Source organism: Hesperophylax consimilis, chromosome 12 (genome assembly GCF_061612785.1).
Source record: "Hesperophylax consimilis isolate HC1 chromosome 12, BYU_Hcon_1.0, whole genome shotgun sequence".
NCBI lineage: Eukaryota > Metazoa > Arthropoda > Insecta > Trichoptera > Limnephilidae > Hesperophylax > Hesperophylax consimilis.
This window is the reverse complement of record NC_142847.1, coordinates 34,881,391-34,901,870: the sequence shown is the minus strand read 5'-3', so window position 1 is coordinate 34,901,870 and position 20,480 is coordinate 34,881,391. Positions and strand designations below refer to the sequence as shown.

The window sequence follows — 20,480 nt, the reverse complement described above, 5'->3', positions numbered from 1 at the left end:
AAATAGTATGTTTGATTATACCGCATTTATACTGATTGACTGAGAACATTCCTTACATTGAAATCAATAAATTATTCATTCTTAAGGTTAGTGAGTAGACAACACGTTTCTTGCAATTCGCTTTAATCATTTTCTCCATTTAATCATTTTCCCATGATTCACAACTTGTCCCATTTGCGTTTAGCTATTCATTCAAACAATGCAGATGATTTTTTACTAGGACGTGAATGACCAAATATAGACGTTAATGAACCCATTAAAATAGCTACAATGAAATCAAATTAATACAACTCTTACAAGGCCGAACCAAAAGCGTCGGTCGAAAATTTGTCTACGGAAGTACAAACGATAGTTTCCATGATTTTTTTTTATTTTCTTAACCCCTCGGGCTAATTTGTTCGCTTTTGGGAACAGCTTATATATGTCTCATATAAATCGTTCTGTCTCCCTACTGTCATGGTGAGGAATATTATCTGCCCGATGTTCGAAAGAGAAATTTATATTCAAATCTAGAAGTTAACCATATAAGAAATTAAATGTGCCTTTGTGACCGCAATTTGAGAAAAATTTATGCAACTTTTTATATGAAACAAGAAATAGAAGGAGTGCATTCTTGAAGTGTGCTCTTATCAATAATTATGTGCTAAGAAGTAAGAGTGTACAATCGAGCATTGCATCGTTCATTTCGCAGTTGAAAAAGGTAAACTTTTACATTCTTGCTGTCACAATGAAAAAATAATACCTCAAGTTTCAGCTTATCATCCAGCACTTAATGCATTATTGACAGGAGATTGTAGTCAATCTAAGAACATTAGGAATTTTATTTGTCAATACAACAGTTCTAGTGCATTTGCCTCATTTGGAGTGAAAAATAGCTAACATCCCAGGTAATGGTCCATATTTAAAAAAAAATCTGGTGAGGTTTATCATCTGACTTCCAGAAGTATAGAAGTTGAAGGTGAAATACGTTTCTATGCTCAGCTTTATGTATATGATTCTGATGAGGCTATTACAGTGCGTATAAGTCACCCATCTAATGTCGATTGCTATCAAAATAAAATGCAAATAATTGATAGTGAAATACGCCAAATAAGCCCTTATGCCCATCAGTATAAAAAAGCAACAACAACAAAAATAAAGCGACAATAACATGTTTTAATACATTAAAATTACATTTAATACATGTCTAATAAAATTTGAGTGTTTTGATTTTTATTCGTTATCAGTAATTTAAGTTATTAAGATTATTTCTAAATATAAAAATTGAAAGCTTATTTCATCACCTGTCTAAAACAGTTTTAAGTTTTCGGATGCTTTCATAGATATTCCGTTTATTTGGATTCATTAAGCGGAAATACTCTGACAGAAAATGCCAGAACCCTGAGGGGTTATGTCCCTGAAATTGTTAAGGTTAAACGAATACTGTTTTTTGGCATATTAGTGATGGTGCTCTGTTAGGATATTAAAAGTTCGTGATTTGATGTATCGATCAAAGAGCAGCGGGGTACCTGAAGCATGATGAATTACTGTCTGTGGGAAAACAAATTTTACACCTTGCTATGAAAAGGTTTTGTTATCTGATAATGTAACACGTAATGTAGACGGTTCGAGGTTATTTTTTTAAATTGATATTTACACACCGAATTTATTACTTTAACTAACAACTGTAGTCTTCTACCATTTGGACTGAGAGGAACGGCTGGGCAGCCTTTTTCATACAAAACTTAAATTTAGATTTGACGTCAAAATACCCAACCAAACTACCAAATTATTATATTAATCAAAGGGTAAATCTAATTAATAACAAATAACATAAAATAGTTCTTATAAGGTGCATCTACACAGAGAAAAACTTGGCTTTTTTAATTAAGATACTGATAAAAATGTGACATTAGTCATTCAAAATATAACTGAACACGTGCTCAAAGCAGGTGGCCTTGTCCGAATAAATATAATGTACGAGAAGTGAAACTATTTTTATTTTGAAGAACACGTGTTTCGACTACCTCATTATATATTTGTGCTTTACTGATAATCTGTTATGAACTTTGTCAAATCATTTGTTAAAGGCCTACAGTCCCGTTTTAACAGGAAAACTAATAATTTGACCAGATTTTTAATAAATGAATAGTATTTCAAATCAGTAAGTTTTCTTCGTGCACTTAAAGCAATAAAAGGGTGTTTTTATTAAATGCTACCTAGGTTTACATTACATGGAATAGGTATCAATAATGATAATAAAATGAAGTGATGTTATTCAATTCAAATTACGGAGAGAAAGAAAAAAGAAAGATTATGAAAAAAATCAATAAAATGAACGAATGTTATTTTTTTTAAATGTGTTTTTTTCCCCCTTCAAGTCGCGAAGACCTTAGTAAACCTCACCCCGTGAACTCAGTTACCAACCGTAGTGTATGACCTGGAGTGACCTACGGCAGAGGCGCGTCGGTTATCCAATGAATGGGCGGCGGTACCCATATCCGCCTCTCAAACTGTAATTAGTATGTCCTTTAACAAAAAATGTAAACCTAATGGTGCCGACGTCAACAGTCATAAAGATATGTTACCTATCCTTCCCGTAGCGCACGCTGGGCGTCCTGTTGGGCGCGTGCCGCTCGGCCTGTAGAGCGGCGCTCACGCTCCGACGCAGTTCGGGCGGCGCGGCGCTAGCGGCGTATTCTCCCAGCGCGTAAGCGTGCGGCCGCAGAGAAGATTGTCCCGTACAAAGCTGCAAAGTCGCCAGCACGACCACCGTCCAGGGAAGACAGGACCTAAAAAAAATAATACAACGGTTAGTTAGGGTTGCTGGTAAAGCTGTGTGATTCACGAGAAAATATAAAAATTTGAATGTTCCTATTTATAAAAAATATATTTTTTTTTATTTTCGTTGTTTTTAAAATTATAGTGTATTTAAAAATAAGCTCTGTGCTAAGATACTAGCGCCGTAGTGAGATAACACAATTATTAGAGAACGTAACGATTTTGGAAATTATTTTATTTATTTATTCATTTTTTAAAAATACAGTTAAACATTTAAAAAAAAAAAGAATTACAAAAAGTACTTTTGGTAATTTTACTAATGGTAATATTGATACATTTACTGACTGCATTTATAGAATTAAGTGTAATCTATACCAGCACTTTGTTGAACCCAACAAATTATAGTAGCTTTGGTTATGTAGTTTTAGTGATATGTCTTATATGTAGTATTGTTCTAGTTTCTATAATATTGTATGTAACACATTTTACTAATATTGTTTCATATTCAGTTTATTAGTTTACTGTTATTTCATGCTATAAAAATTTTGTGTATAATATTCGATATCTATGGTGGAGTGTCTAGTTTCCACTTTATTTCGTTTTGACATTGTTTTTTGTTTAAGGGTTTGTGTTTTATTGTGTCTTCTATTTTTTTATTATTTTACTTTGATTTTGTTTTCTTTTTGATTTTGTTGTGTTCTTGTGATTGAGTGAAAAATTCAGACAAGCTATAAAGTAAGTAGTTACCTACCTATAATGTAATATTTTAATAGAAAGTTAACTTTAACAAAATTGCAATAATCGTATCCCGTGATTTTACACGGGTCTGTGCTGATTTGTTATAAAAGCCAAAGTAATGGTAATGAAACTAAGTAGCACTTGAACCCTGATTACTTTTACATCTTTTAATATTAGGGCAACCGCTCTTCTAATTGAGCGAATCAAATCTCTTCTGTTCGTGTGGTTTTAACTGTTTACCCTAAATTGCTGATTGCTTACAATTTTCCATTGATATGAGTATTATTAAAATTAACAAAACCTCTATATTTAATCCTCGCTGGGGATTGAGGCATATGCTTGAAGGCTGCATATTTTATTTACTTAAGTGTTCTTAATATATAAACACAATGCACGTTTGGCCAACAGTCTATGGAAGTAAATATGCCAGAACAAGTTTAAAGTACAAGTTAGTAAACGCAATAAGTTTAAAACAGGTATGTCTAGTTCTAGTTAGAATTAAGACACCGTACCCGTATATAGTTCTCAGAACACGTAGTCTACAGTAGTGGCAGTCACGTAGTGCCTATCAACACAACATCCCACCTTCCACACTACTAAATTATTATGTAGTAAAGTTTAGTTACCAATTACAACTGCTTCAATCCTAACCCTGACTTTCGATTTTCAATGTAATTTTTTTAATCGCGCGCCGCGCCGTTGACCTTTTATAGGAAATCAACGTAACAACGAATACGACGATTTTTGTATGCTTTTTGCCAAGTTAAATTCTTGGTAATACAATTTAATTACTATACGTATTTTTCGTTTATTTAATTTATTTATTTATTCACGCCTTGAAGACTTTTACATTTTTATAGGTAAGTTGTTCAGGAGTACAATAATAAGTGTATAGGACATTACATAATAAGCTGAGTTTGAACAATATGAGCAGGTACAATAGAAGTTAGCAAAGATCGTTTTGTTGCACAAAAGAATTCAATAATTGTATATACTAACTAGAGTAAAAAATAAGTACTCAAAGAACTACAAAAGTAATTACAGAGCAATGTGTAGTAACTATGTTAATATTAATAAAAATAAACATGAACAGTTTCTTGTAAATGTTCTTTGTTTGTAATTAACAAACATTTATTACACCTTATTACAATTAAGTGGTAGATAATATATCTATGAAGAAGGAGATACTACTGATAAATGCCAATGAAACATGAAACAGAACAAAACACAGAAAAATTAAAAGATAACGGTCACAATTTGGTATCGAACCCAGGATCTCTTGTCTTCCCGGTACAGGCGTCTTAACCAACTTGCCCACTGGGAGATATTTATTAAACGTCATATTTTATAAATAGGTGGTTAACATTGCATGAAGGCTACGAGTTCATTCATTCATTCAGTTTAATGAAAATGCATTCATTATTTTCCTTTGAAGTTTGGAAGTTAAAAAAACTTTCATGTTTTAAAATACTAATTACAAACGTTTTGTATTAAATCAAATAAAACACTTTGTTTATTAACCACGACTTTATTATTATTACATCTACCGGTTTCGCTACGGTCGAGCTTCATCAGGATGTGAAATATAACTAAAAACTAAGACAGAGGTGATGCATATTTATAGGAAAACAGAGGGAGACAGAATATAATACATTATAAAAGTGGGAGGAGTCAAATATTACATAGGCATAGTGAATTGAAGATATATAATAACAATTAACATTTTTACATGAATTATACATATAATAATACATTTTAAAGACATAAGAAAAAGCATAAACTTATTATTTAAGAGTGGAAAGGATTCTGGGAAACAAGTTAAATATAGGACTATAGAATGTGTTTTTTTGATTAGATAAATTAACTTGTGTATTTAATAAATGGTCTGATAAGTTACTGTTTATAGATTTCCTGATTTCTAATGATTCTAAATTGTCTAACCTAATGCCTATACTATTTTTATGTAAGAGGCTAGTACCTGTTATTTTATCAAATCTATGGTCTGCTGATATTAAGTGGTTGGCAAGTTCCGAAAAACCTTTACCATTTAAACACCGTACATGTTCCTTCACTCTGGTGTTTACATTGCGCGATGTTTTACCTATATAAAAGGCGGGACAATCACTACAGTTGAGTTTATAAATACCCGAATGGCTTAGTATGTCATCCTTGTCTTTAGTATTAATCAAAAATTTTCCTAGGGTATTGTTTGTATAAAAGGCAGGTTTAATATCTAAAATGTATTATTATATGTATAATTCATGTAAAAATGTTAATTGTTATTATATATCTTCAATTCACTATGCCTATGTAATATTTGACTCCTCCCACTTTTATAATGTATTATATTCTGTCTCCCTCTGTTTTCCTATAAATATGCATCACCTCTGTCTTAGTTTTTAGTTATATTTCACATCCTGATGAAGCTCGACCGTAGCGAAACCGGTAGATGTAATAATAATAAAGTCGTGGTTAATAAACAAAGTGTTTTATTTGATTTAATATAATATGTCTAACCACGAAGTGATTGCTTCCTACGAAAAAAAAAAAAAAAAAAAAAAAAAAAAAAAAAAAAAAAAAAAACAAACAAACGTTTTGTTTTAGAATTTACTAAAAAATATCTGCTAAGCACACAGTGAAGGCCACTTACAATATTTGACAGAAACTTGTTACCAGTTTTCAATATATTAGTATCTGCTAGTCGAGTATTTAAAAAAAAGCGATGTGAACAAAACGACAGGAAAGTACACAAAGATATATTATGAAACATAAATATTTGAGGGAAATGTTGACATTGCCAATTACAAAATTTATATAAATCTGTTTTTTCTGATTTGTATTACATTTTTAACTAATTTATATTGAAGAAGAATATAAAACAATTAAGAAAACAATGATGATTCTAAATGAAACATGAAAAAGAACAAGACACAGAAAAAAAGGCAACGGTATCAATTGGGAATCGAACCTAGAATTACTATCTTACCGGGAAAACGTCGCTAACCACTCGGCCATTGTTATACGTCATTTTTGTCGATAACTTATTTCAAATTCTGAATTAACAATATTATCTTCCAACTAATTTTCCTATATTTTTGGCAGCTATCTTTTTGAATGATTACAAATTTCTAAATAATAGGTTTGGTGTCGCGAAGCTGCAACTCCACTATATATTTTAGAAGTGGTGTGATATGCCACACGCCCAAAGGACCAGTCCCAAACTACTCCGAATGATAGGTATGGGACGATATATGCATCCGACAAACCCGATGGACAGTGCAATAATCAAAGGTATAAATCTGGGCTTCTGGAGCACAAGATAAGCCCAGATTGGAAAGCAGGAAAGATGGACTCACCCGTTGATGACTATCACACGTCTCCAGGAGTATTAGTTGATTTCACTTCACAAAATATATGTATAACCGCCCTGTCTGATATTAATTATCACTCCAAACTCTGATAAGCAACTGACACCACTTGTCAGATTTTACATGTGTCGCAACAATATTTTTAATATGGTGACATTTTGGGATGGGTAAAAGGGTAGGTAGGACATTTGCAGGATTTGGTATTGACATTACACTTGTCCTTTAAGCCTGTGGATGCATACCTAACAATCCCATATATATTGCGCGAACATTCTCCCGGCGTTGAAAGTACCTTCCGAAATTTTAAGTACTTTCAAATAAAGTAAAAAGTTAAATGTAAAACGAAAGATGAAATATAAATATTCTTATCAATACGCTATTAATATTGCAAAGTTAAAACGAAAATTTATAAAATAATGAAATAAAGAAATAATAATTATTGTGTAGGCAAAGGACACAATTTTACGACTGGTCGTTTAAAGTTCCCGGAAGGGGTCCTTACGCGTGCGACACGAACCACTCCGTCTTTACCAGGGAACACCTCCTCAACAACGCCCACCGGCCAATAAAGTGGAGGCGCATCCTCTTGATGCACCAATACTATGGTACCTACTAGAATGTTATTCGCGGGACTATTCCATTTTTTTCTCATCTGCAGAGAGTGAAGATACTCTATATGCCACTTCTTCCAATAAGATTGAACGAGGTGGTCCAAAAGCTCTTTCCTTTTCAGTAGACTAATGCGTTCATTAGTCAAATCATAAGCAGGTAGATGCTGAATCGGGGTAGACATCAGAAAATGAGCCGGAGTAAGAGCTTCTGGATAATGAGAATTGCTTAATAAACATAATGGCCGTGAATTAAGTACAGCCTCTATTTGTGTCAGAACTGTGAGAAGCTCTTCATAACATAAAAGTTGAGTACCCACAACCCTATACAGATGCGATTTAATGCATTTAATATTTGACTCCCATAATCCTCCAAAGTGAGGAGCGCGGGGTGGAATCGTCTTCCATTCAATTCTCCGATTGTTAAATTCATTGCGAAGAACTTCTTTAGTTGAATTTGCCTCTAAAAAATTATATAAGTCATCCAGACAATTCTTTGCGCCTATGAAATTTGTCGCATTGTCACTGTACATACACGAAACCGGTCCGCGTCTGGATAGAAAACGCTTAAATGCGTTTAAAAAATTGTCCGTGCTTAGATCTGATACCACTTCCATATGTATAGCCTTCGTTGTTAAACAAATAAATAGACATATATATGCCTTTTGACTTTTTACCCCACGACGCCTAGAAAGGGTTATATTTATTGGTCCGGCAAAATCTACACCCGTATGTGTAAATGCCTTTGCTTCCTGAACTCTAGCTGTAGGTAAATCTGCCATTAGCGGTATAATATTAGAAGGTGCAGTTTTAAAACAGAAATTACAAGCATGTACTCTTTTGCGTATTAGATTTCTCCCCGATAAGATCCAATAACGCTGTCTAATTATTGACATAAGGAGATGTGCACCAGTATGACAATTCACACGATGGTGAAAGTCTATAATTATATCGACAATATGATCCTGTCTTGGCAAAAGTACTGGATGTTTGTTTTCAAAAGGTATATTCGCGTTTGTTAATCTACCACCTATACGTAACAAGCCATTATGATCTAGGAACGGGTTTAGTTTTCGGCTTGAAGGTGAGCATAATTTATCCCTCTGTATTAATTGTATATCGGCACTAAAATACCTATTCTGTAAAGCTTTTAATACATTCATTTCAGCAATGTTTAATTCCGTGGAATTTATAACTGTTGAGCGTGATAACTTTCGCATAAATCGTAAAATATATACCACAATTCTCAGCAGTTTTGGCCATGAGGAAATTTTTAAAGCGAGATTATATATCGGAGAATTTTCCTCTATTGACGTTATCGTAAATGTATGCGATTTTTTCAATTCCAAAGTATTCTCCTCCTCTCGTGAGGGGGAAAATCTTTCGACAGGCCACTCGGATACTGGGTTCGCAGCCCAGGGCGGACCGTGCCACCAAAGAGAATGATCGACCAGCTGAGCAGGCAGTAGTCCTCGTGATAAACAATCACTAGGATTGGTAACGCCATCTATGTGATAAAAATGTTTTGCGGGTAAATTTTCCTGAATTTCACTAACTCGATTAGCTACAAAAGTTTGCCACCGGTGCGGGGACGAGTGAATCCAAGAAAGTGCTATTTTTGAATCTGAAAAAGCAAATATATCGTTTATCGAAACGCGATTTCTATAAGTATCTATAATAGATCTAACGAGTCTAGATAAAATAAGCGCAGCGCATAATTCCAATCGAGCGAGCGACACTGTTTTCAGAGGGGCCACCTTGGATTTAGAACATATCAAATTCATTGTAGTGTTGCCACCCTTATCCGTTACATGAAGGTATATTACACAACCGTACGCTTTCATACTCGCATCTGCGAAGGCGATAATATTTATCGTGCAGTCCTCCTTTACTCCCAAATATCGAGGTAAATTTAAATTAGAAAGCATCGGTAATTCTTCCTTGAATTTGACATATCTATTAACAATACTTTGGGGTAGTTCTTCGTCCCATCCTACTTTCTCTAACCACAGCTCTTGTAAAAGTAATTTGGCATATAAAATTACCGGAGCAACCAAACCTAATACATCGAATAAACGAGCTATTGTGGAAAGAATTGATCTTTTACATATTGTTTTTTCCTCCGTCGGACATATCATAAATCGAAAACAATCAGATATCGGATCCCATTTTAATCCTAAAATGCTACATTTATCCGAAAAATCCATTGTCGCGCGGTGCGACTCTGGTAATTGGGCCAGTAAATGAGGAGAATTACTCGACCATTTGACTAATTCAAATCCTCCACACTTGAACATCGCCATTAAATCTGTAGCCAAAGTGATGCCTTCACTTATAGTATTTACAGAATATACAAAATCGTCCATATATAAATCATTAATTGCAACTTCCGCCGCTTTCGGATAACGATTTCTTTCATCGCTCGCTAGCTGCCGTATAGTTCGCATTGCTAGAAATGGTGAACAGTTCAACCCAAACGCGAGTGAATTAAATTGATAAACTCCAATTTGTTCATCTTTGTGAAATCTATAGAGAATTTTTTGATATTTTCGATGGCTTTCCGTTACCATTATACGTAGATACATTTGCTTAACATCTGCGGTTAATGCTACAGCGAATAAGCGAAATTTAATTAAAAGTGTAAATAAATTAGATTGCAAATTTGGACCTGTATACAAAATATCATTAAGTGACAACCCTGAACTGGTCTTTGTACTTGCATCTAATACAACACGAGTTTTAGTTGTTGATTTATCTTTACGAATTACTGCGTGATGGGGAATGAAATATCCCTCATCAATATTAGATGAAGACGGAACTTCAACCCTCATATATCCCTTTTCCAGATATTCAGAAACTACTTCATTATAACTGCAATGCAATTCTGGCGACGTATTAAATTTCCGTTCTAAATATTCATATCGACGCTGCGCGACACGGCGCGAATCACCTAAATTATTAGGATCTATCTTAAACGGTAAAGATACAATATACCTTCCCGATTCATCCCGTTGGACTGACTCGAGGTACATTTTCTCACATTCTGCATCTTCAGCACTCATCAACGACTTAATAGGCATGTCTTCCATCGTCCAAAACTTGGATAACGCATTATATAAATCTACATTGGTTATGGGGCCGAACGTCCACGAAACCTCCGGCGTACACGTAGGTATTTCACCCATTACAATATACCCGAATACTGTCTGTATAGCCGGTGGTGCATTCGTATTATGTTTAGATAAAACCTTATTCCCCAGCAGAATATATGGAAATAACTGTGCACCTAATAAGATATCAACATCGGATGGAACGTTCCAGGATTCATCCGCTAAGTTTAAACCCACTAAATGCTCACATGACTTTGTGTCAACATGTTGTGTAGGAAGCTTATCAGTTATTTTATCGACAACTAATAGACTAATTTTATAAGTATCTTCTGAAACGCGGGATTTAATTTTTAACGCAACGTGTCCCAATATTGGTGTCTCTACTGAACCAACACTTTTAACTACTGAATTATTTAAAGGAATTATTTTAAGATTTAATTCATTACAAGTGTTTAAACTGATTAAATTTTGTTGCGAGGCGCAATCAATTAAACACCTTACGGTTACTTGATTATTTTTATTGTCATAAGCAAATAACTGCGCGGTTGACAGTAGTACATTCGTAGCTATATTACCCGCAGAAAAATTATTATAATGTTTATTATTACGCGCTATTAATGTAATGGCTTCGTTTTTCGATTGACTTTCAGTATTCACCGTGCTCTCAAAATGCAGAGCGGTGTGATGTCGTTTTTTACAAATTCTACAATCCGATTTAGATGGACATTTCACAGTTTTATGTTTATCGCTTAAGCAGTTTACACATAAATTATTTAATTTCACAAACTGAAAGCGAGCATTTGGTCTTAATTCGTTAAATTGTTCACATTTAAACAATTCAACATGATCAGAATGATTACATTTCCGGCACCTATTACGATTATTATTACTTGACTTCGGTTCGACCACAGCGAATGAATGCGTAACTTTGTTTTTATTATTAACAACTTTATTATCATTTTGCCCAGTTCGTTCTAGGATTTTGACATGCGACCGAATGTATTCTATTAAATCGGTATATGTAGGTATAGCTTTCTCCCGTATAGACATTTCGAAATTTTGCACCAACTGTATATCTATTTTTTTCAGTGCAATATGTAATATTATAAAATCGGTTAGGTCATCAATACCTAATTCCTTGAGTGCAGCTATGGAAGACGCAAACCGTTCAATAAAATTATTTAACTCATTTGGGTTACTAGGTGCCAATAATTTTAAATTCAAAATATTGTTCAGATAAAAGGTACCTAGCACGCGTTTGTCCTGATATTTCTTTTCGAGAGCTTCCCAAATTAAAAAATAATTTTGTTCGTTCGGAAGTATTCCCGCAAAAACTGATAACGCCTTTCCTTGGAGTTTCCCTATCAGATATTGCATCTTTTGCGACGTATTCAAATTTTCATTTGAGTGAATGTTTAATTTAAAAGCTTCATAAAATATCGACCAATTCTCTTGATTACCATCGAACGATGGCATCTCGATCGGTGGGAGCTTAATTAATGGTGAATTATTTAACTTCTGTCGATCACGTGATGAATCTTGCTTTGCTATAATGCTTTCGCGTATAGAAACTACAAAACAGTACTTATTTTCGAATTTACTCCATAAATCGAAATTCATATTGTAATTTGAATCCTTTTTCAACTGAAGTGTATGAAATTCATCACAAAATGTGTTAAATTGTGCATAATATGTAGCTATATTAACCGTTTGTTTAAGAAAATCCTCCGAACTTCTCGTCTCCCTGTCCGCAATACTTTTCGCTTTCTCGTATAATTCATTAACACGATTATGCATCAAATTAATCTTCGATTCTACTAACTTGATTTTAATATCCTGAGTACTATCGCTAGTCGCCATGATTAATTGTATGTAGGAATTTAAACACAACAATAATTACAAATGCAACCTAGTACATACAAATTAACAAAGTATAAAGAGGAAATAATATTTATTTATAACTTTAAATATGTTAATTTTAAATACCCCGTTGGTAATCCGGCTCGAAAGAACCAAAAATGGTGTCGCGAAGCTGCGACTCCACTATATATTTTAGAGGTGGTGTGATATGCCACACGCCCAAAGGACCAGTCCCAAACTACTCCGAATGATAGGTATGGGACGATATATGCATCCGACAAACCCGATGGACAGTGCAATAATCAAAGGTATAAATCTGGGCTTCTGGAGCACAAGATAAGCCCAGATTGGAAAGCAGGAAAGATGGACTCACCCGTTGATGACTATCACACGTCTCCAGGAGTATTAGTTGATTTCACTTCACAAAATATATGTATAACCGCCCTGTCTGATATTAATTATCACTCCAAACTCTGATAAGCAACTGACACCACTTGTCAGATTTTACATGTGTCGCAACAATATTTTTAATATGGTGACATTTTGGGATGGGTAAAAGGGTAGGTAGGACATTTGCAGGATTTGGTATTGACATTACACTTGTCCTTTAAGCCTGTGGATGCATACCTAACAATCCCATATATATTGCGCGAACAAGGTTTGTAACCTAGATAGTGTCTCGGTTAAACATTTCCGATTTTTATTTATAGATCGACAAAAATGAGGTATAATAATTAGGTCCCAATGACCGAGTGGTTAGAGAAGTTGTCCCGGTAAGACTGTTTTATGTTTCATTTAGATTTAGATTTATTAATATTATCTTCTTCTTTGATGATATATTAGATTGATAGGTATAACTTTCAAAGATTAAAAAGAAGAAATTTGTTTATTTATTAATATTTTGTAAGGTACGATGCCGGTATCGCTAGGAAATCCTGTGTGAGAGTAGGCGCAGACTAAAACGATTTTTTACGAACGACATGTAGCTGTAGATTCAGTGTGATGATTATTTTATTTATTTATTGGATGATTTGTATAGCGTTAGAAAATGTCTACATATTATAACGTTAAGGCGATGCACTACGTGGTGTAGTATTTTAAATTGAGCCGCTATCAATAACAACCCTTACGTAGATGGCGATAAGGTTTAAATTCCCGCTTAACACCATCCGCCTGTTTTGATTTATGCAAGAAAAAAACATGGCCAAAAAGTGCCTTTTATTTTATTTTGTGGATGTTCAGGCATAAATATTATTTTTTTGGATCATTTTATAAATAACTTAATTTACCACATTATACAATAAAATCATAACTGAAAATTGGTTCGTAAGTAGGAGATTTTGAACTTTAAAGCAGTTTTCATATGCCTTTATACTATTTTTTCTGGGCTTATAAAAAGACTTACCTAAAAAATAATCGATTATTTCGAAGGCCAAGATGTATTCTACTCGCAGTATTTAATTAAAGCATCTGAAACATTTCTAGGCGACCAAATTTTCAAACCAAAAACACATGATTTTGCATTACTACGTATGGCATCGCCTTAACTACAATAACATCAACATGCTAAATAATTTAAAAAATACCTGTTTAACAACAACAAATAAAATCAATTCGTTTCTGTTTGTCGAACGAAAAACTTTTATACTATACACGATTATAATTATTATTGAGCATTACAGAGGTGACGATAGCATAGAAAACTCGCATAGCAACAGATTTATTTGCGAAGATGAGATGTTTTTGAATAAATACGCGGTTTTTTCAATAAACGTAAATAGCACTACATTCCTTCTTGTTTTTGAAAATCCTGATATATTTGTAGTGTGTCAATATATGGAACTTTAGTACCCACGAATATACTTAGAAATAATATGATTAATAAAGGGTAGTTGAACTATAAAACTCAATGACCGTTGAGATCAAAATTATTTATTATTATTTCTATTAATATCTTCTTTCTTGCTAATAATATGTGTGAAAAACAGAGAATATCTAAAAAAATCAGTAAACCTTTTTATGTTTCTTTCATTCAAAAAATTATGATTCCGTGAAATACAAATTTATATAATATTTGATGTATTTTTTATCAAATATTTGACAAATACGTGAATTAAAAAAGGAAAATTATGGATGTTCATGTAAGTAGGTACCTATCTACACAACGAAGAGATTTGAATAGAGATTTAAAAAAAAATAATATGTATCTCATTTCCAAAACTTCATATGTTAGTCCATCGGGGGTCATTTTATATCAATATAGAAATTTGAATCTCAAATTTAATTGCTTAATACTTACATATCGCTTAAATTTAATTACCCTTTTTAACGAGTGGATTCTAAAATTCTACATTTAAAATTGAAATTAGGCGCCGCGCCGTTTTGTAAAACAAAACAAACAGCGTTCCAAAATTAAACAACTGTAATTTAGTTTTCATTTTAAAATTAACCGGTTCGTGGAACTATTTATTATACGAGGGACTAGAATCCTTAGATTCTTTTTCGCACAAAGCATCTCCGTTGGTTGTTATTGATGAAGTGGGTGTTTATACCTGCACGAGGAGCGTCTGCTCTCGACCCGGATGTCTCGGGTCGGGCGTAAAGGTCGCCAGGCTATAGCTATAAATAGGCTGCTATAGAGATGGATATGCCACATTATCTACCATTCCATAGTCTGCAAGAGCGAGCCAAATGAACCATGCAGATAAGCAGGTACGTAAAAATAGCGCAGTTCTCTGTGGGTAGGTACTATGTAGTATTTATTGTCTAGTAGTATTGAAAAGTACCTACAGAAGCATTATACGTGAGGCAAGCTACGGGGATTGTTATTGTTGTTGAATCTGAATTGATTTGAACGCATTTTTTTAGAATGAAAATTAACCTGAAATTTAAGTAGCGTGTCATTGGTGTTCAGACCAGTTGGTAGGTAGGTACTTAATTAAAATTGAAAATAAAGATATTTTGTCAGATTCGTGGGTAGTTTTTATCGAGCAATCTGCTGAGTCGTATGGTTTCTTCTTCGTAGGTAGAGGTCATTGTTTAAAATTATCCATATCATAAAGCAGAAAACTTCTAGGTTATGTTAAGTTAATATGTAAAGAAATATTTTTAGCAATAAAATATCATAAATTGTGAGCTCTGACATAAATTTTGCACAGCTTTTTTGTATAGAATTTCTAGATTTTAAACCTATTTTCAACTTTCAACATCGTTTCCACCATGAAAGTTTAAATGTCAAACAAGGTGTTTCAGATGTTAATAAACGTAAGAGCATAACCATTGACAGTTGATCATCACTTGATCAAATTTTGACCAAAAAAATCATTTTAAAACTTCCAAAATGATTGAGATGCTTGTGACAGCTGATAAGGTTTGATAACCGTTGATCACAATTTCATCAAAAACTTAAATGGACAGAAAATCGTCAAATTACAAAAAATCGTTTAGATGTTCATCGAATATGATGGATTTTAAACACTAATGGAACAAATTTTAAATTTAGAAAAAATGGTGTTGAAGATCGTGTAAAACTGAGTAGGACGGTTGTAAAACTGTTGAAAAATTTTAAAAAGTTTCTTTTTTCAAATAATCTTATGGTTTTTAGTATTAAAATTACCCACCGTCTCAAAAAAAAAGTAATATTTATTTCCGACTAAATTGATTCAATGTTGAAGTTTATTTTGGGATCCCGTTGTTGGTTCGTTGTTGCAATCATCTAATAAAAGTTGGCCTTTTTACCATATTTTGATTGCAGGATCCATCCTAAGAAAGACGTTTACCATTTTAATGAGCAGAGATTAAAGCTAATTAAATTGATTTCCAGGTCAGGAGATAATGTTGTCTGGAGTCTAGTCCCGAAGATATTTCGTAATGGAATTTCGCATACAAACGACCCGTTTAGAAATAAATGCCTTAAAAAGTTATGATAAAATTAACAAAAACTATAGATTTCTTATTCAGTTTGAAGTCTTTAACTGAATAATTTTCATACTAATTCTGTTTAGCACACTTGAGATTCAGAGAAATTTATTTAATTTCAAATGAAAACATTTAGAAAACATTATTAGGCGCGTGTCTTTGAAATGAAATTAATTACTTTGCTCTACAACAGGGCGCTTTTGTGACTATTACGACATCTTATATATAACCACAAAACTGCCCTTGGAGTTCCAAAATAGAGACAGTTTTCGAGAATTGGATGTTCCCTTCATGAAATAGGTATGTCGATTTTTGCGGAATTCTTCTAAGCGGGAATTCCCATCTACCAAACGCATTCATAAAAAACCTCGTACAGTCTGATTAATGTGTGCATTTTAATATATAAAAAAAAATCCAAACAAATTTTCCGGATGAATCAGCCTTCTGAATTGAAATAAAAAAAATGCAAGAAATTTCAACCCTTACCAAAACAACTGTGAGGTATCCAAAATAAAAGTACTTGTAAACCACACTTATTGTAAAGATTTTTCTACAACACGTACACAACCATCTACCAGACACACTCACTAACTAACGTTATGCATGATCTGGGCAACAAGTTTGGGGGTACTATTTACCGAATTCATTTATATAAGTAAGCATAATCTATACCAGCACTTCGCTAAATCCAAATTCAATCAATCGCCAATCATATCCACAAAATTGTAAACAAAGGCATGAAAATATGAAAACACTAGCTTCGTATTAAGAACAACTAAAAACTTTAACTCCATACAAGCCATTAAACTGTTATACATATCTCTAGTTAGAAGCATAATTGAATACAACTCAATAGTTTGATCTCCCTCTTACAAAATTCACATTAATAACACTGAGCGAATACAAAAAACAAATTCTGCGTTTTATAAATTTTAAATTAAATATCCCACTAGAAGACTTACAATATCTTTTCTTATTAAACACTCTAAAAATACACACATTGGAAGACAGGCGTAAAATAAACGACTTAACTTTTTTATTCAAGATTCTAAACTCTAAATTCGACTGTTGCGAACTTCTGCAACTCATAAACTTACGAATACCTACAATAACAACACAACAAAATACACTATTCCACTGCAACACACATAAGCGCAATTACATTGCGAACTCCCCAATACAACTGTTTCACACTATGGGAAACCAATACTTAGGTGATGTCGATATATTAAATATTAATAATAATAATAATAATAATAATATTTTATTCCAGGATGTGGGGAGGTTAGTGCAATCCCACACGTCCCATATAGATATACATTTTTTTTGTACAGTAGATATAATAAGTTATCAAATAAGGAAAACTATGCAGGAGTGGCGCTTGGTGCTGGTAGGCTGCGGTCACCAACGTGTTGGCGGAGGCCATTAGCCGCATCCTGGCTCCAGTGACCCGGTGTCTCATCAGGCCGGCAAATCCATTCAGTCCTAGTTCCATGAACATTGTCGATGCGCTGCTGTATCTTCGGTATCCAAATATGATTCTACAGGCGTCATTATATTGAATACGGAGTCGTTCCATCGAGCAAGTTCGGTAGTTACACCATGTCTCACACGTATACAGGCCAGTACAGAATGCGTTGAACAGTATTTTTTTAACGGTATTGCTGCATTTGAAAAATCTGCGGGCAATCATGTTAGACACTATGCTTAGGCTTCTCCTTTGTCGTTCGATATCGCTATCGTCCGATAGGTCTTGATTAATAATGTGCCCCAAGTATTTCACGTTCGAACATGTATTTATTTTTGCCTCGTTAAGGTATACGGGGAGCATCTTACTTGTATCTTGACTTTTTCCGTGGTGGAACGCAATCAATTCCGTCTTCTTTGGGTTGTACATCATATTATGCTGTTTTCCATATTCTTCACAAATGTTTAGGAGCAATCTTAATCCCTTGATCGACGGAGCTAGGAGGATCATGTCGTCCGCGTAGCTTATATGATTCATACATATACTGTTAACACGACAGCCCGCTCTGATATCCTTGATAACTCGTCCATATATACATTAAATAGAATGGGGGACATACACCCTCCTTGCCTTACTCCTGACCGCAAATATATCGGCTGGGAGTATGTACTTGCCCACCGTACAACATTTTCCTGCTGGGAGTGCCATCGGGATAGGATGTTTATAAATAAGGTAGGTATATTCCTAGCTTTCAATTTGTCCCATAATGTTTTATGACAGACCCTGTCGAAGGCTTTACTTAGGTCTAAGAAGCACCCGTATACGGTAGTTTTTCGTTTCTTGTAGAATTCTATTATTTGCTTTGCAGTATATATTGCCATATTAGTGGATAATCTACATTTAAATCCCATCTGGTTATCTTTAGACATTAGTTTATCATGTATCTCATTTAATATTACCCTTTCAAATAATCTTGCAGTTATAGTTGCTAAAGATATTGGCCGGTAATTGCTGGAGTTAGTCATGTCAGGCTGTCCCGATTTCAGGATTGGAGTTATAATCGTTTTCGTCATTGCACCCGGTATATGGTTGTGTTTAAGTATTGCGTTGAACAGTATGTTTAGTAGTTTGGGTATGTATCTACCTCCGTATTTTATGTGTTCAATACTTAGATTATCATGTCCCGGAGACTTACCAGCCTTGGTGCCTGTTATGGCCTTCATTATACTATTTTCAGAGAGTTGAACGTTTTGTCCATCATATTCCATAATATCAGGGACAGACGGTACTTCATCTCCGGAAATATCTGCAAAGGTTCTTCTAAAAGTATTAGCAATTTCCTCCGTGTTTGTGGACCCATCAATTTGACTGGCGATTCGATTTTTTGGTTTGATCAGGTTGTTGCTTTTCTTCCAGAATTGGGCAAACTGCTTTGTGTCAAGTGATTTTACGATATCATCCATTTTTGTTCGTTCAGAAGAGCTTTGGCAGTGTTTAAGAGCTATTTTGAACTCCTTCCTTTTTCGTTTTCTTTCATCCGCAATGGGACCATGTAATGGTCTCCCATTCTTAATCCACTCCATCAACGCCGATCTGGAATTTTCGTAGTGTTCCTTAACTTGTTGATTCCACCCAGCAATGACACGATGTGTTTTTGGATTGCTTTGATCGTTCTCCCGATGAAATACAGTATTTGCAGCCCTACTTAAGGCTTCAACGATGTCTGTGTATATATTTTCCACGTTTTGTATATGGTCGCATCTGTCACATATAGAATCCGAGTTACAAATGGATACGGAGTGTCTTTGATAGATCACACTAAGTAATGCTTCTGCTACAGACGTATATTCACTGATTTTCTTATTATTATTCCTTCTCCATATTATGTTATTAGGCTGTTGTGGAATATTAAAAATAGTTGCAGGTAATTTTTCAGCAGCGATTACGCAAGATGTCGGCCTGTGATCGGACCAGTCAATATCATAGTGTATTTTTATACTATCTATTTTGTTCTTAAGACTATTAGTGCATATACAGTGATCGAGCCAGGAAGTGGTATTGTGTGCATCGCTTATATATGTATATGTGTCATTCGGTAGTCTTTCAATATCGATACAATTGTAGTTATTTTCGGTGTAGAAATGAGAGAGTTCTTTCCCGAATATGGAGGATGGGTGAGCGTTGAAATCTCCCATAACAATGGTTTCAGAGTGTTCGTTATCTTGAATGATCGTATGTATTTTGGAAAGGTAGTTGGTGAAGTCGGTAAGGTTGTCCGCATGACATACCGGCATGTAGACAGTCAGTATGCTTATCGTCCCTCCGTTGGTGGTTATCTGAATACCAGCGATGCGGTCATCTCCACACGGTATTATTGAAGCTTGCAGCTCGTTCCTCCAAAGTACTGCGACTCCTCCGTAGGGTCGGCCTCGTAGCGGTCCGTTTGATAAATCTACAGCAGAGGTACCCCATCCCTGGAAGTTCGGATGAATTTTGGATAGATTCGATGTTTCGTTTTGTAATAACCACGTTTCTTGCAAAAGTATTACATCGTAGATATCGCACATATCTATAACGAATTTGACATTTCGTTTAAAACTTTTGCAGTTTATTGAAATTATCTTAATTTTGTTCTTTTCCATTGTATTTT

The 20,480-nt window shown here is 34.2% G+C and overlaps 1 protein-coding gene across 2 annotated transcripts in view; it reads right to left on the bottom strand.

The window, feature by feature from the left end:
- Window positions 1-20,480, bottom strand: part of LOC149419546 (uncharacterized) — a 118,305-nt gene that overhangs the window by 66,598 nt on the left and 31,227 nt on the right. For both annotated transcript variants that reach the window (XM_089638378.1, XM_089638379.1), the window contains exon 3: window positions 2,568-2,771. In XM_089638378.1, coding sequence (XP_089494504.1) covers window positions 2,568-2,771 — 204 coding nt within the window. The remainder of the gene's footprint in view (window positions 1-2,567; window positions 2,772-20,480) is intronic.